The 16,648-nt window shown below is 42.3% G+C and overlaps 1 protein-coding gene across 2 annotated transcripts in view; it reads right to left on the bottom strand.

The window, feature by feature from the left end:
* Window positions 1-280: 280 nt before the first annotated feature.
* CDC42SE2 (CDC42 small effector 2) overlaps window positions 281-16,648 on the bottom strand; it is a 98,805-nt gene continuing 82,437 nt past the window's right edge. Inside the window, exons 4-5 of one of the 2 annotated variants that reach the window (XM_083187790.1) lie at window positions 15,481-15,598; window positions 281-2,944 (exon numbers count right to left, since the gene is read on the bottom strand). In XM_083187790.1, the coding sequence (XP_083043916.1) occupies window positions 15,500-15,598 (99 nt within the window). In that variant the 3' untranslated portion in view covers window positions 281-2,944; window positions 15,481-15,499. The remainder of the gene's footprint in view (window positions 2,945-15,480; window positions 15,599-16,648) is intronic. The other variant, XM_083187781.1, reaches the window with a different exon arrangement.

Consider the following 16,648-nt stretch of genomic DNA (forward strand, 5'->3'; position numbering starts at 1 on the left):
CAGAAGGGTTGCATGCTTTGTATCACGTGCAAACCTGCTGCCCAGGAGGGTCCAGGGTGGCTCAAGTGGATTTGCAAATTACATTGGGGCCATAAGTGTATGTGTATGATTTGTGCACACTTTTGGGGAGGCAGGTGTGTATCATATAAATGTGTAAAGTAAAGATTGTTGGCAGTATACACAACTGCCAAACTACCAAAGTAGTTTGTTAAAGCACAAATCACCGTATGAAGTAAATAGTAGACATTTCTCACAACAAATGCACTCCTCAGTTCAGGAATATTTTCAGCTGCCAACTTTATTTGATAACTTTCAGAAAATCAAATGAAATATCCAACGCAGAGATGAAAGAAAACATTTATTGAATCAATGTCAATACTTCTCTGTAATATCTACAAGCCAACACTGAACTGACTTTATTCAAGAATGAACACAATGTACAAAAAGTATGCTTTGTTATAAAAATATGTTGATTATTTTTTTTATTCTCGATCAAAGAACGTGAAAATATTTTTATTTTTGATAAACCTGCTTTTCAGACAGATTGGTAGTAGGATGATAAAATGCATGGCAAATAACCCTGGCACAGTCTGATCATTTACTCAGTTTTTTTACCTTTTATAGAACAGTTGTTACATGACACAATTATAGAAGTATTGCAACAGTTTAACTATTACTGTTAGTTGAGGACTGCTACTTCTTCAGTTGTAGTCCTCAGGAAACCAGTATATAGCCCACCACTGCATATTCATAAGGTATTCATTGATCTAGTGGCTGTCAGATGGTTTGGTATTGCAATAAATCTCTGTTGTTCTTCTCTCTGATTCGCTATCGGTTTGACACTATAATGGATTGGGAATAGTTGATACAAGGTAAAGTTATTGTTGTACAGTACATTTTGGCTTAATGGTACTGGACATTAACATAGGCATTCAGTCAGACTTATAATTACATCCCATTTGTTCAACACTCTGATGTGGAACTGAAACCGGCCTGACTTAACAGAGTCAGACTGCGCTCCAACCACATCTTACATGACTTGAAAACGGAACCAAACATGTACATCAGTAAACAGTGCAATATTAAAATAACTATTTTTACAATGTGTGAAAGACATACACGTTTTGGAACCTGAGCAAAAAGACTTAGTTTTACAGGTGCTCTAAAAAGTCACTCTGTATGTTAAAAGCCAGTTTTACATTTCACTTTCTTGCCCCGGAACATTTTTTAATCCAGATAGCAGCAGTTCTACAATCTCATGGCCTGTAAGCAACCTGACCCTAAAGACTGTATTCCATTAAATAACTCCAGCTTATTTTTTTGGGGGAAAATTATCACCTCCCCTCACCGACAGCTGCAGAAACGTGGGGGTCCTCCGATAGTTCCAACAGAAACAGGGAAACCTAGCTGAGCAGACATTAGTAGTGGCTTCCCACTGGAGCCATTTTAGTGGGGTTAAGAAGAAACATGGCATGGCTGCCGCTTATACACTGAACTCATATACAGCCATGTTGCTAACACACAACTATAAGCTGTGTATTCCCCTTAATGTATACATGACCTTGGGCCCTGCAGTTATTGGTTCCAGCATGAGTATGCCTCATGGGAACTGTTGGGACTTACAGAAATAAGACCACTAGGATTCTGCTACTTGAAATGAAGATGGTGAATACTTTAAACAACTTAGAAAATAAAACACAATATTTGGAGGAAGATCATACAGCTTTAACAATGCTAAGTACAAATGTGGAATTGCATTCGTTGTCATCAGATGTGACTTTAAACAGTTCATGTTTAACATGTTTCATTTTCTTTTTTTTCCCACATATTGCTGTTTTTCATAATATGCAAACATATTGTGCCCTATTTTGTGAAAAATTAACAAACTGACATCTCGGAGCGTAAAATCTTATGCGTACACAAATCAGATTCATGGCTAATGTATTAAATTCATTATTAAATAATAATAACTAAATTAAGTCATTTCCAGAGTGCACGGCTTAGATCAGGGGGCTGTTAATGGAGCCATAAGTTGGAGGACAAGAGCATGCTGGTAGCTAAACAGCATCAGAGGGAACACTGCCTGTATGATGTCATTAAATGTTAAGGGATTACTGCAGGTAGCCTGACATGCACTACCAGCCACCTAGGTATAGGCAGGTAAATGGTTAAGAAAGCAGGAATGGTGGTTTTATTTTATATTTTGACAGACAAAAGCACCAACACAACACTGTATAGGTTACTACACTGGTTTACAATCTCAAGGTCAGATCTTGCAAATAAATATATTGAACATATACAACAGAATTCCTTAAGTATGTAAGCATTTATTATTATTATTATCTTAATTATTATTATTATTTTTATTATATAATCCTTATCAAGATCAAATTTGGGTAGACCTAAAGTGATTTAAGTCGGTTTGCTCCTGTCGCTTCAGGAGGACAGTTTGGCAGATACAAGTATCCTCAGTCTTCAGCAACAGACCTTTTTGTATTTCTTGACACTAGTCAGGGCCACTGTACAAAGGAACATTACACAGCATGCAAGTCATCTACTAAACAAAGTCCAAATCGCTATTAGAATTTGTGCTTCAAAGTCCCAGACCTTAACAACAAAAGAAAATACCGAAGAGCATTGGCCTGCATATACTGTAGCAATTAAATAAAAAAACAAAATCAAAAGCCAGTATGAAAACATGAGGGCCTGCAAAATAAGATTATTCTAAATTAGTTTTGTTTTAAATTCTCATTTTGGCACAGACCAATGCCAACTCCTCTGAAGAGACATAATGAAGACAAGATCGTCGGTGCGGCTCATCTTTGCCATCACATGGGAGAGCAATGCATCATCTTGTATACGTTGGAGAACACAAAAAAATGGTCACCAAATGAGGGTGGTAAAGACAAAAAGAGAATAGAACGTATGATCCATCCAGGAGACCCTAGGAAGTTAGAAGAGAATATATTCATTATACACACTGCCCCAATCAAACAAAAACACTTTAATCCCATTGAAAAAAAAATCCCATTAAATAGAACAATTGAGAATTGTGAGATGCGCCTACAGAATAGAAGATGTGGTACTTGTGAGTTATCCGGGCTGCCGATTTTTTCATCGCGCCCGAAATCGGGGGCATCGCGTCGGTCGTGGCCGTTATAAGGAGCCGCGACGCGATGCCCACGATTTCCCATAGACAGTAATGTTAAAAGACGCGATGGACCCGATTTCCGACACGATTTCCCATAGACAGTAATGTTAAAAGACGCGATGGACCCGATTTCCCATAGACAGCAATGTTAAAATAAAATTACAATGTGAAATTGGCCAATATGTTTTTAAAAAAAATGTTTCATGGCCCCCCACCACCGTTAACGCCACCCCGCTATTGACGCCAACCCGAAGCGTGGCGAGCGCAGCGAGCCCGCAAGGGGCGGCGGTATGCGTCCTCCGACCTTTTCATGCCCTACTATCCACTAGGGCGTGGAGTGAGAATAGAATAGTGTGGCGAGCGCAGCGAGCCACCGAGCCCGAAGCGTGGCGAGCGCAGCGAGCCCCGCGAGGGGACGCGGACACCTTCACAGGTATCCGCGTGCCCTTGCGGGCTTCACAGGTGTCCGCTGCGCTCGCCACGCTTCGGGCTCGGTGGCTCGCTGCGCTCGCCACACTATTCTATTCTCACTCCACGCCCTAGTGGATAGTAGGGCATGAAAAGGTCGGAGGACGCGTACCGCCGCCGCTCGCCACGCTTCGGGTTGGCGTCAATAGCGGGGTGGCGTTAACGGTGGTGGGGGGCCATGAAACATTTTTTTTAAAAACATATTGCCCAATTTCACATTGTAATTTTATTTTAACATTGCTGTCTATGGGAAATCGGGTCCATCGCGTCTTTTAACATTACTGTCTATGGGAAATCGTGGGCATCGCGTCGCGGCCCCTTATAACGGCCACGACCGACGCGATGCCCCCGATATCGTGTCTTTTAACATTACTGTCTATGGGAAATCGGGGGCATCGCGTCGCGGCCCCTTATAACGGCCACGACCGACGCGATGCCCCCGATTTGGAGCTAAATCGTGGGCATCGCGTCGGTCGGGTGTCCTTAAGTTAACCAAACTTAAGGACAAAATCGGCAGCCCGGATAACTCACAAGTACCGAAGATGTAGTATGGACATGGTCAATTTTACTTATTTTACAAAAATTCCAACAAGCAAACAAAAAGATATGAGGGGATGATGGCAATGATGGAAGAAATGTTATGCTGTATTTTGCATATCTCAGGAAGCACCCAAAATTTCAGAGAATACAAATAAGTACACAAATAACTATGCCCACAGACATCATACTCTGCATAAACCAACTTTGTCCTAGTATCCTCTGTGCCTTCCCAATATATGCTGGCCAACTACCTTTATATGGTCTTGAATATAGCCCATACAGTAATAGTGTGCTATAGTCTAAAAAAATTTTTATTTATTTATTTATTTTACAAGTGGGGTGCCCCCCCCCCCCCATATATAGTTTCCTATGGATTAAAAGTATATAAACTAGATGCTGTATACAAGCCTAAGAGAAAAGAAGGGAATTGCTGTCCCACATGAAGGTCATTTCCCACATGGTGTTATTACAGACTGTTCAGGGATTTCATATGAATAGTAGTTATTACAAATGATAATGGAAATAACCTGAATTTATCATTCTACTGTAGATTTTCAATTATGTACTGAAGACAGCATTGAGATATACCTGGTCTACATGGCATTTACTCTATTGTGAATTTTCTCAATTCAATGAAAACATTTCCAGATTGGATATTATGGGGTATATATTCAATTAGTGTTTGATCCCTTCCAACATTTATTTGTCGGAATGGAATGGACACTACCTATTCAATCAGCGGCCAAATCCGAATGTTGGACTTGGCCAATGCTCATCTGGCCGTTGCTGGAACTGGGTGAGCGACGGTGGGATGGTGCCGGATGAGCTGCTCTCACCTGGCACAGGGACCCTGTGAACAACTGAGGAGGGTGTGGGAGGCAGGAGCTTGGTGAATGGTAAGTTGCTGCTACTCACCTGGCACCGTCCTCCCTGCCTCAACATGTAATTTTTTCAAATCGGATTGAGATTGCCGGAAACGGGGCCAAAACCGGATTTGGACGCATTTCCGTCAAAAGCATGTGGATCCACGGCTATCCCGCCAATCCACCTGGTTTCCGACAGGTCGGAGCATTTCGACCTGTCGGAAAAAACAGCCCTAATTGAATAGGTTGGAACACCTTCTGACCTAAATCAGTCAGAACTGCCCTCTTTCCAACAAGACGGCAGTTTCGACTAATTAACTATACCCCTATATTTTTAAGCCACGATTTAAACCTGGCATGTCCTGTGGCCCTACAGCTGTTGTGAAACTACAAGTCCCATCATGCCTTGCCACAGTTTTTCTATTAGGGAATGCTAAAACTATGGCAAGGCATGCTGGGATGTATAGTTTTACAACAGCTGGAGGGCCACAGTTTGGACATGCCTGGTTTAAACAGGTCTGCAATTGCGGTTCTGATCCACTGTACGGTCATGCAGTAATTAAAGATTAAGGGGCAGATGTATTACGCTTTAACAAGAGATAAATCCAAGGGTGATAAAGAGAGATAAACGTCCAGCCAATCACCTGCTAACTGCCATGTTACAGCCTGTGTTTGAAAAAAGTCAGTAAGGAGCTGATTGGCTGGATGTTTATCTCTCTTTATCACCCTTGGATTTATCTCTTGTTAAAGCTTAACCCCTTCCTGACAGAGCTAGTTTTTGCGTTCCTGACAGAGCCATTTTTTTCAAATCTGACATGTCTCACTTAAGTGGGGATAACTTTTTTTTGCTTTTACTTATCCCAGTGATTTTGAGATTGTTTTTTCGTGACACATTGTTCTTCAAATTAGTGGTAAATTTGGGTCGATACAGTCTGTGTTTTTTTGTGAAAAATACCAAAATGTCGTGAAAAAATGGAAAATTTAGCGATTTGCAAAATGTTAAATTTTCTGCTTGTGAGACAAATAATCATACCACTCAAAATAGTTAATAACTAACATAGACCATATGTATACTTTATGTTTCCATCATTATTTCAACTTTCTTTTAATTTTTTTGGACACTAGGAGGCTTACAATATGAATAGCAAATTCTCAAATTTTCAAGAAAATTTCAAACACTGATTTTTTTAGGGACCAGTTCAGTTCTGATATGACTTTGAGGGACTTGTATGTGAGACACCCCCATAAATGATGCCATTTCAAAAACTGCACCCCTCACAGTATTCAAAACAGCATTTTGGAAGTTTGTTAACCCTTTAGGTGTTTCACAGGAATTAAAACAAAGTGTAGGTGAAATTTCAAAATTTCATTTTTTTTGCAGATTTGCAATTTTAATACATTTTTCTAAGGAACACAGTACATTTTACTAGAGAAATGTGACTAAAAATTGATTCCCCCAATTCTTTTGTTTTCAAAAATATCCTATATGTGGCCCTAGTGTGCACGTTGACCAAACCACAGGCTTCATAATAGAAGGAGCACCTACTTGATTTTGGAGCCTCCTTTTTATGAGATTATTTTTTAGGCACCATGTAGGTTTCTAGGCACCATAAGATGCTAAAATTTAGGAACCCCCCCACAAGTTACCCCATTTTGCAAACTACACCCCTCAGGGAATTCATCTAGGGGTATAGTGTACATTTCAAACCCCCAGGGGTTTCACCAATTGTGGTACAACTGGGCAGTGAAAATGAAAAATTACATTTTTTACACAAAAATGCAGTTCTGGCTCAAAATTTTTCATTTTCACAAGGAATGAAGGAGACAAAGCACCCCAAAATCTGTGCCCCAATTTCTCCCGAGTACCGCAATGCCTCACATGTGACCAAAAAATACCAGTTGGGTGCATGGCAGGACTCAGAAGGGAAGGAGTGATTTTTGGATTTTGCAGCTCAGATTCTGGTGGAATTTTGGTGGGTGCTATGTCGCATTAGCAAGACCCCCCAAGCACCAATACAGTGGAACCCCCCCACAAGTGACCCCATTTTGCAAACTACACCCCTCAGGGAATTCATCTAGGGGTATAGTGTACATTTCAAACCCCCAGGGGTTTCACCAATTTTGATACAAGTGGGCAGTGAAAATGAAAAATTACATTTTTTTACACAAAAATGCAGTTCTGGCTCAAAATTTTTCATTTTCAGAAGGTATGAAGGAGAAAAAGCACCCCAAAATCTGTGCCCCAATTTCTCCCGAGTACGGCAATGCCTCACATGTGAACAAAAAATACCAGTTGGGTGCATGGCAGGACTCAGAAGGGAAGGAGTGATTTTTGGATTTTGCAGCACAGATTTTGGTGGAATGAATGGTGGGTGCTATGTTGCACCAATACAGTGGAACCCCCCCACAAGTCACCCCATTTTGCAAAGTACACCCCTCAGGGAATTCATCTAGGGGTATAGTGTACATTTCAAACCCCCAGGGGTTTCACCAATTTTGATACAAGTGGGCAGTGAACATGAAAAATTACATTTTTTTACACAAAAATGCAGTTCTGGCTCAAAATTTTTCATTTTCAGAAGGTATGAAGGAGAAAAAGCACCCCAAAATCTGTGCCCCAATTTCTCCAGAGTACGGCAATGCCTCACATGTGACCAAAAAATACCAGTTGGGTGCATGGCAGGACTCAGAAGGGAAGGAGTGATTTTTGGATTTTGCAGCTCAGATTCTGGTGGAATTTTGGTGGGTGCTATGTCGCATTAGCAAGACCCCCAAAGCACCAATACAGTGGAACCCCCCCACAAGTGACCCCATTTTGCAAACTACACCCCTCAGGGAATTCATCTAGGGGTATAGTGTACATTTCAAACCCCCAGGGGTTTCACCAATTTTGATACAAGTGGGCAGTGAAAATGAAAAATTACATTTTTTTACACAAAAATGCAGCTCTGGCTCAAAATTTTTCATTTTCAGAAGGTATGAAGGAGAAAAAGCACCCCAAAATCTGTGCCCCAATTTCTCCCGAGTACGGCAATGCCTCACATGTGAACAAAAAATACCAGTTGGGTGCATGGCAGGACTCAGAAGGGAAGGAGTGATTTTTGGATTTTGCAGCACAGATTTTGGTGGAATGAATGGTGGGTGCTATGTTGCACCAATACAGTGGAACCCCCCCACAAGTCACCCCATTTTGCAAAGTACACCCCTCAGGGAATTCATCTAGGGGTATAGTGTACATTTCAAACCCCCAGGGGTTTCACCAATTTTGATACAAGTGGGCAGTGAAAATGAAAAATTACATTTTTTTACACAAAAATGCAGTTCTGGCTCAAAATTTTTCATTTTCAGAAGGTATGAAGGAGAAAAAGCACCCCAAAATCTGTGCCCCAATTTCTCCCGAGTACGGCAATGCCTCACATGTGACCAAAAAATACCAGTTGGGTGCATGGCAGGACTCAGAAGGGAAGGAGTGATTTTTGGATTTTGCAGCTCAGATTCTGGTGGAATTTTGGTGGGTGCTATGTCGCATTAGCAAGACCCCCAAAGCACCAATACAGTGGAACCCCCCCACAAGTGACCCCATTTTGCAAACTACACCCCTCAGGGAATTCATCTAGGGGTATAGTGTACATTTCAAACCCCCAGGGGTTTCACCAATTTTGATACAAGTGGGCAGTGAACATGAAAAATTACATTTTTTTACACAAAAATGCAGTTCTGGCTCAAAATTTTTCATTTTCAGAAGGTATGAAGGAGAAAAAGCACCCCAAAATCTGTGCCCCAATTTCTCCCGAGTACGGCAATGCCTCACATGTGACCAAAAAATACCAGTTGGGTGCATGGCAGGACTCAGAAGGGAAGGAGTGATTTTTGGATTTTGCAGCTCAGATTCTGGTGGAATTTTGGTGGGTGCTATGTCGCATTAGCAAGACCCCCCAAGCACCAAGACAGTGGAACCCCCCCACAAGTGACCCCATTTTGCAAACTACACCCCTCAGGGAATTCATCTAGGGGTATAGTGTACATTTCAAACCCCCAGGGGTTTCACCAATTTTGATACAAGTGGGCAGTGAACATGAAAAATTACATTTTTTTACAAAAAAATGCAGTTCTGGCTCAAAATTTTTCATTTTCAGAAGGTATGAAGGAGAAAAAGCACCCCAAAATCTGTGCCCCAATTTCTCCCGAGTACGGCAATGCCTCACATATGACCAAAAAATACCAGTTGGGTGCATGGCAGGACTCAGAAGGGAAGGAGTGATTTTTGGATTTTGCAGCTCAGATTCTGGTGGAATTTTGGTGGGTGCTATGTCGCATTAGCAAGACCCCCCAAGCACCAAGACAGTGGAACCCCCCCACAAGTGACCCCATTTTGCAAACTACACCCCTCAGGGAATTCATCTAGGGGTATAGTGTACATTTCAAACCCCCAGGGGTTTCACCAATTTTGATACAAGTGGGCAGTGAACATGAAAAATTACATTTTTTTACAAAAAAATGCAGTTCTGGCTCAAAATTTTTCATTTTCAGAAGGTATGAAGGAGAAAAAGCACCCCAAAATCTGTGCCCCAATTTCTCCAGAGTACGGCAATGCCTCACGTGTGAACAAAAAATACCAGTTGGGTGCATGGCAGGACTCAGAAGGGAAGGAGTGATTTTTGGATTTTGCAGCACAGATTTTGGTGGAATGAATGGTGGGTGCTATGTTGCACCAATACAGTGGAACCCCCCCACAAGTCACCCCATTTTGCGAAGTACACCCCTCAGGGAATTCATCTAGGGGTATAGTGTACATTTCAAACCCCCAGGGGTTTCACCAATTTTGATACAAGTGGGCAGTGAAAATGAAAAATTACATTTTTTTACACAAAAATGCAGTTCTGGCTCAAAATTTTTCATTTTCAGAAGGAATGAAGGAGACAAAGCACCCCAAAATCTGTGCCCCAATTTCTCCCGAGTACGGCAATGCCTCATGTGTGACCAAAAAGTGGCAGGACTCAGAAGGGAAGGAGTGATATTTGGAGTTTGCAGCACAAATTCTGGTGGAATGATGGTGGGTGCTATGTCGCATTAGCAAGACCCCCAAAGCACCAATACAGTGGAACCCCCCCACAAGTGACCCCATTTTGCAAACTACACCCCTCAGGGAATTCATCTAGGGGTATAGTGTACATTTCAAACCCCCAGGGGTTTCACCAATTTTGATACAAGTGGGCAGTGAAAATGAAAAATTACATTTTTTTACACAAAAATGCAGTTCTGGCTCAAAATTTTTCATTTTCAGAAGGAATGAAGGAGACAAAGCACCCCAAAATCTGTGCCCCAATTTCTCCCGAGTACGGCAATGCCTCATGTGTGACCAAAAAGTGGCAGGACTCAGAAGGGAAGGAGTGATATTTGGAGTTTGCAGCACAAATTCTGGTGGAATGATGGTGGGTGCTATGTCGCATTAGCAAGACCCCCAAAGCACCAATACAGTGGAACCCCCCCACAAGTGACCCCATTTTGCAAACTACACCCCTCAGGGAATTCATCTAGGGGTATAGTGTACATTTCAAACCCCCAGGGGTTTCACCAATTTTGATAAAACTGGGCAGTGAACATGAAAAATTACATTTTTTTACACAAAAATGCAGTTCTGGCTCAAAATTTTTCATTTTCACAAGGAATGAAGGAGAAAAAGCACCCCAAAATCTGTGCCCCAATTTCTCCCGAGTACGGCAATGCCTCACATGTGACCAAAAAATACCAGTTGGGTGCATGGCAGGACTCAGAAGGGAAGGAGTGATTTTTGGATTTTGCGGCTCAGATTCTGGTGGAATGAATGGTGGGTGCTATGTGGCATTAGCAAGACCCCCGAAGCACGGTGAAATTATGAACCTAATATTCCATAGATGTTTGGTATATTTTAAAACACTCCTTTATACATAGGCCGGGTTTGTCGGGGCAAGTGTCACACTGGAAAATAGTTTGCTTTCTTATTCCCTTTTTATAGCAAACTTTGCACCTTTTTTGTGTCCTGCCCTTTTTTCCAGTGGAGGGGATTTCATCAGGAAAATGCTGCCCTGGTACAATACGGGGGCCAGTACTAGAAGTACTGGGGCCCTCTGCCTGCTGGTTCCCAAATATTAGGCCCTTTATGACTTCCTCTTGAAAGTGCATAAATGTCCCCCTCTGGCCGGTAGAACGGAATAGCACGTAAGCGTTATACAGTGCCATCTGGATGATATACACGGCCACCTTCTTGTACCAGATTTTTGTTTTCCGCAGGGCACTGTACGGCTTCAGTACCTGATCTGAAAGATCCACTCCGCCCATGTACCTATTGTAATCCAGGATACAATTAGGTTTTGAGGTGTGGGTACTGGTACCTCGTACAGGGACGGAGGTGGTACTGTCTCCGTGAATTGTTGTCAGTATAAGGACATCCCTCTTGTCCTTATATTTGACCAACAACATATTTTCGTTGCATATTCCCCTGCTTTCACCCCTTCTCATTACTTGGGCAATGTGCGTTTTTGGAAGGCCTCTTTGGTTCTTGCGCACAGTACCGCAAGCTGCTGTACCTCTTGAACCAAGGGCCTTAAACAGGGGGATGCTAGTGTAAAAGTTATCCACATAGAGGTGATAACCTTTATCCAGGAAGGGGTGCACTAAATCCCAGACAATTTTCCCACTAACACCTACGAGGGAGGGGGGGCATTCTGGCGGTTCAATTCTTGAATCCTTCCCTTCATAAACCCTAAACCTGTGGGTGTACCCTGAGGTGCTTTCACACAGTTTATACATTTTTATGCCATACCTTGCCCTCTTACTGGGAAGGTACTGGCGGAATTTAACCCTTCCTTTAAAATGTATAAGGGACTCGTCGATACAAATAAATTTTTCAGGGATGTACACCTCTTCAAATTTGGCACTGAAATGATCAATGACCGGCCTGACTTTGAATAGCCGGTCAAAGGTGGGATCATCTCTGGGTGGGCACTGTGCATTATCGGTGTAATGTATAAATTTAAGAATTGTCTCAAATCGAGTCCGGGTCATGGCCATACGGTAAAATGGAGTACTGTACAGAACATCTGTACTCCAATATTGCCTAATTTCTGGCTTTTTTACTATGCCCATATGAAACACCAGACCCCAAAACGTCATCATCTCTACTGCATCTACAGGGGTCCACCTAGCAAATGATGACGTGGGGTTTTGAGCAATAAACTGCTGGGCATATAAATTAGTTTGGTCCACCATTAAATTTATAAAATCATCAGAGAAAAATAATTTGAAAAAGTCAATTTCTCTGAGACCTGTGGAATCAAATTGGATTCCTGGCATGGCCAAAAACTCAGGAACCTGGGGCTCAAAATTGTCTGGTGGTGGGGTCCATACGAGATCAATTGTTGGGGGGGGGGGTCTCAGCTGCTCTACGGGGGCGTCTTTGAGGGGGTCCCTCATCACCAGAGGAGGAAGAGGAGCTTAAGACGAATCCTTCAAATTCCCCGCTTGCATCACTGGCTGTGTCAGAGTCAGAAGCAAGCATGGCATATGCCTCCTCCACTGAATACATTCTCCTGGATGACTGGGAGGACATTTGGGAGGACATTTGGGAGGACATTTGGGATGCCATTTTTATTTTTGTGTTACTGGTAGTGAAATGTTTCAACACGTGTATAGTGTAGGGGGGGGTACAAACTTTATTTCAACCTGGGGGGAATGTAGTGTGTAATGTGTATGTAGTGCAGAAAAAAAAAATACTTTATACCAAAAAAGAAAATTGAAGGGGTTAAAAAAAAAAAAAATTGAAGGGGTTAAAAAAAAAAAATTGAAGGGGTTAAAAAAAAAAAAGGTCCTGCGCCAAAAATTGAGCACAGATGTTGGTCAGTAACGTTTGTCACTGAACAGCGCTCAAAGGCAACAGGAATTTGATCAAAAAAAAAAAAAAATAGATCAACCCTGCGCCGAAAAAGCTGATCAGTGATGTACGTCACTGATCAGCGCACAGTGGCCACAGGACACCCACAAAATCACAGTGTGTGTAAAAAAAAAATTAAAAAAAGACCACACAGCACCCACAAAAAAAAAAAAAGGTGATCAGTGATGCGACACTGATTACCAGTGAGGGGCAGCAGGTGCACAACCTTTGGTGCAACTGACAGGTATATATAAAAAAAAAAAAACCTCTGTACCCCCAAAAAAGTTGCTGATCACCTCAGATATAGTGATCAGCACAAAAGGCGGGGGCAGCAGACACAAAATTTAGCACTCTCTATCACTCTCTGTCACTATCTCTCTCTATCTCTCTATCTCTCACTATCTATCACTCTATGACACTGCAGCAGCAGCACTGACAGGTATATCTATATATAAAAAAAAAACCTGCGCCCCCAAAAAGTTGCTGATCAGTTAATTTATACTGATCAGCACAAAAGGAGGGGGCAGCAGTCAGTTATATAAAAAATATATAGCACAATCTGTCACTATCTCTCTCTATCTCTCTCTCTCTATCTCTCTCTATCTCTCTATAACTATCACACTGCAGCAGCACAAAATATAGCACTCTGTCACTAGGCCTCTCTATCTATCTCTCTCTCTCTCTCTATCTCTCTATCTATAACTATATCACACTGCAGCAGCACAAAATATAGCACTCTCTGACACTATCTCTCTCTCTATCTCTCTCTATCTCTCTCTATCTATCTCTCTATCTAGCTATTACACTGCAGCAGCACAATTTCACAGCACAGTATCTCTCTCTATCTCTCTCTATCTCTCTCTATCTCTCTCTATCTCTCTCTCTATCTAGCTATTACACTGCAGCAGCACAATTTCACAGCACAGTATCTCTCTCTATCTCTCTCTATCTATCTCTCTATCTAGCTATTACACTGCAGCAGCACAATTTCACAGCACAGGAAGGCACAAGTAGCAACAGGATCCAGGAAGCATCCAGCACACTACAAGCACAGATCAAGCAGTGATCAAGCAGTGATGAAGCAGTGATCAGGTAAGTATGGAGCAAGGTTCTGGTCAGTATATCGCGGCAGCTAGGCACGGTGACCGCACTGCACGCAATTCCAGACCGGAATGGCGTCTGCAGTGCAGTCACCGTTAGTTTAAACCCCCCTCCATGGCTGTGATTGGTCCGTCGGTCCGACGGACCAATCACGGCCTTTGGGGGCGGGCGGGGTGAGGTGGGGTGACACCAGTGTCACCCTTACACCCCGCGGTGATTGGTGCTGTACTTTACAGCACCAATCACCTCCGATCCCGTGTCACCGGCGAACGTTATTCGCCGGTGACACAGGAAAACGCTGTGAATGGCTGTTCACACTGAACAGCCAATCACAGCGATCGCCGACGGGGGGGCGGCATCGCAGCCCCCCCTGGGCATGCACGGACATGTCTGCTGTCAGGGACAGCAGACATGTTGAAACTGTCACCGCGTCTATAGACGCGGTGACAGTTAAATGGCATGACGTACATTTATGCCATGTGTCGGGAAGTGCTTCCCGACCATGACGTAAATGTACGTCAAATGTCGGGAAGGGGTTAATACATCTGCCCCTGAGAATGATATTTCATTACCCGCAGGACTTTAACGTGGGTATTTAATCCCTCAGAGGCTAGTCAATTAACCCTGTAAGCATTAGGAATTTTTCACCAGCCTCTGGTTGGTAAAAGAAGATACCAGATACCTCAGGAGTTATCTGGTCCAGTGGACCTTATAATGCTGGAATCCATGAACACTTCACAGATACCATGCATTATCAAATGAAAAACACTTTAAACCAGGCATGTCCAAACTATGGCCCTCCAGCTGTTGTGAAACTACAAGTCTCATCATGCCTTGCCATAGTTTCAGCATTCCCTAATAGCAAAACAGTGGCAAGGCATGATGAGACTTGTAGTTTCACAACAGCTGGAGGGCCACAGTTTGGACATGCCTGCTCCATACCTCCCAACACGACCCTCTCCAGGAGGGACACAATGCTCTGTTCCTGGTCTTCCCTCTTAATGTATGATTGTCATCACCTGTGTGGAAACACCTTTCTTACCCATTTGCCTGTTTAAAACAGGTGATGACAATCATACATTAAGAGGGAAGTCCAGAAAGTGCAAAGTGTCCCTCCTGGAGAGGGTCATGTTGGGAGGTATGCTGCTCTAAACACACAAAGTTAGCATGCGCTAAACTGCCTTTCGGGGAAAGTTGGGAGCTAATTGAACAGCCTCCCGCGTTAAAGCCTAAGACTATCCTCGCTAATTACACATGTGCCGCACGTGAATAAAAATGGTCCTTAATCAGAATGTCAGAAGTCTAGAAATTAGGACATTAACAAGACAGCCCCTTCCCTTCTAGAAAACAGGAAATTGCTCTAGGGTAAATGATGGTTTAACTTGATGGACGCAAGCATTTATTCAGCCTTAACTACTATGATGTAAATCAACTTGTGTTATACTTACTGACCAGGTAATACTAAGGTTATCCAGCTTTTGTATCCACAAGCTGCATCTGGACATTTGCTGACATGTTGCCACTGTAGCCACCCTTTGACTGCATTTGGTTTTGGATGGAACTCACCTGCAACCCCAGAAAGAATAATGTCACATTAGTAATATACTGCTCTTTAGAGAAGCTTTCAGGCTGGAATGATAAAACTGTGCAGAGTTCAGAGTCCCCAAGACACTTTATTATACATGTAATGGCAGAACTTCAATATATCAAGTTCAGCACTTTTTCATATTCTTTTATCTGAAAGAACAATGGAGAATACTTTTGAATAAAGTTTTGGTTAAGGAATAAAAAATAAACATGAAAACCAGCTGAACAGTAATATAATGCACCCGTGACATTGCAGTCCCGCAGTGGGCATCTGCACATCACTTATACTACTACAAAAGGCGCTACTGCCGTCTGTACTAAAGCTTGCACAGCACTATTATGGTCTCACCAGACATTCTTTTAACTGCGTTTTTAAAACATTGATTCTAACTGCTAGAAATAAATCCATTCATCCATCTTCCTTGGGATATAAAGGGAAAAGGTTACCAAGTACACCAAGATAGATTACACTGCAACCTGCAGGATCCCCAGTAAAATGTGAAGTCCTACAGTAGAAACAGCTCTTCTCCAAGCACATTAACGCAAACAGATGTGTCATCATAACATTGCCGCAGTTGTCCCGAGAGAGAGCCTGTTAGCATCAGGAGTCATGTTTTATCGAAAATATGCATTAGTCACAATGGTGTGATTATGACACACAAGGAGTATGTGCTTAATAATTTGATATCCAACACTTGTATATATGTGTGTCCAACCGAGTCCCTGAATCTGCATATGAAGTGCTATGTACGGCACTGTGGACACTTTGTGGCGCCTTATAAATAAACATACTACTACTACTAAGATGCCGCATCAATTGATTTGGACTATATATATTTATTTATTTATATTTCACATCTGTACTATATAGGCTTGTCTGCACAGTCTATTTTATTGTTCGGTTTACACTAAATGGGAGCGCGCATAGGGATAGAATGAGGCTGAAAACCGTTCTAATCTCTTCGATTAGATTTTGACTATATACTAAACAAAATTCACCTTGTGTGCACAGCATTAAAATTACAGTAA

This window comes from Crinia signifera, chromosome 1 (assembly GCF_055691185.1).
Source record: "Crinia signifera chromosome 1, ASM5569118v1, whole genome shotgun sequence".
In the NCBI taxonomy this organism is placed as follows: domain Eukaryota; kingdom Metazoa; phylum Chordata; class Amphibia; order Anura; family Myobatrachidae; genus Crinia; species Crinia signifera.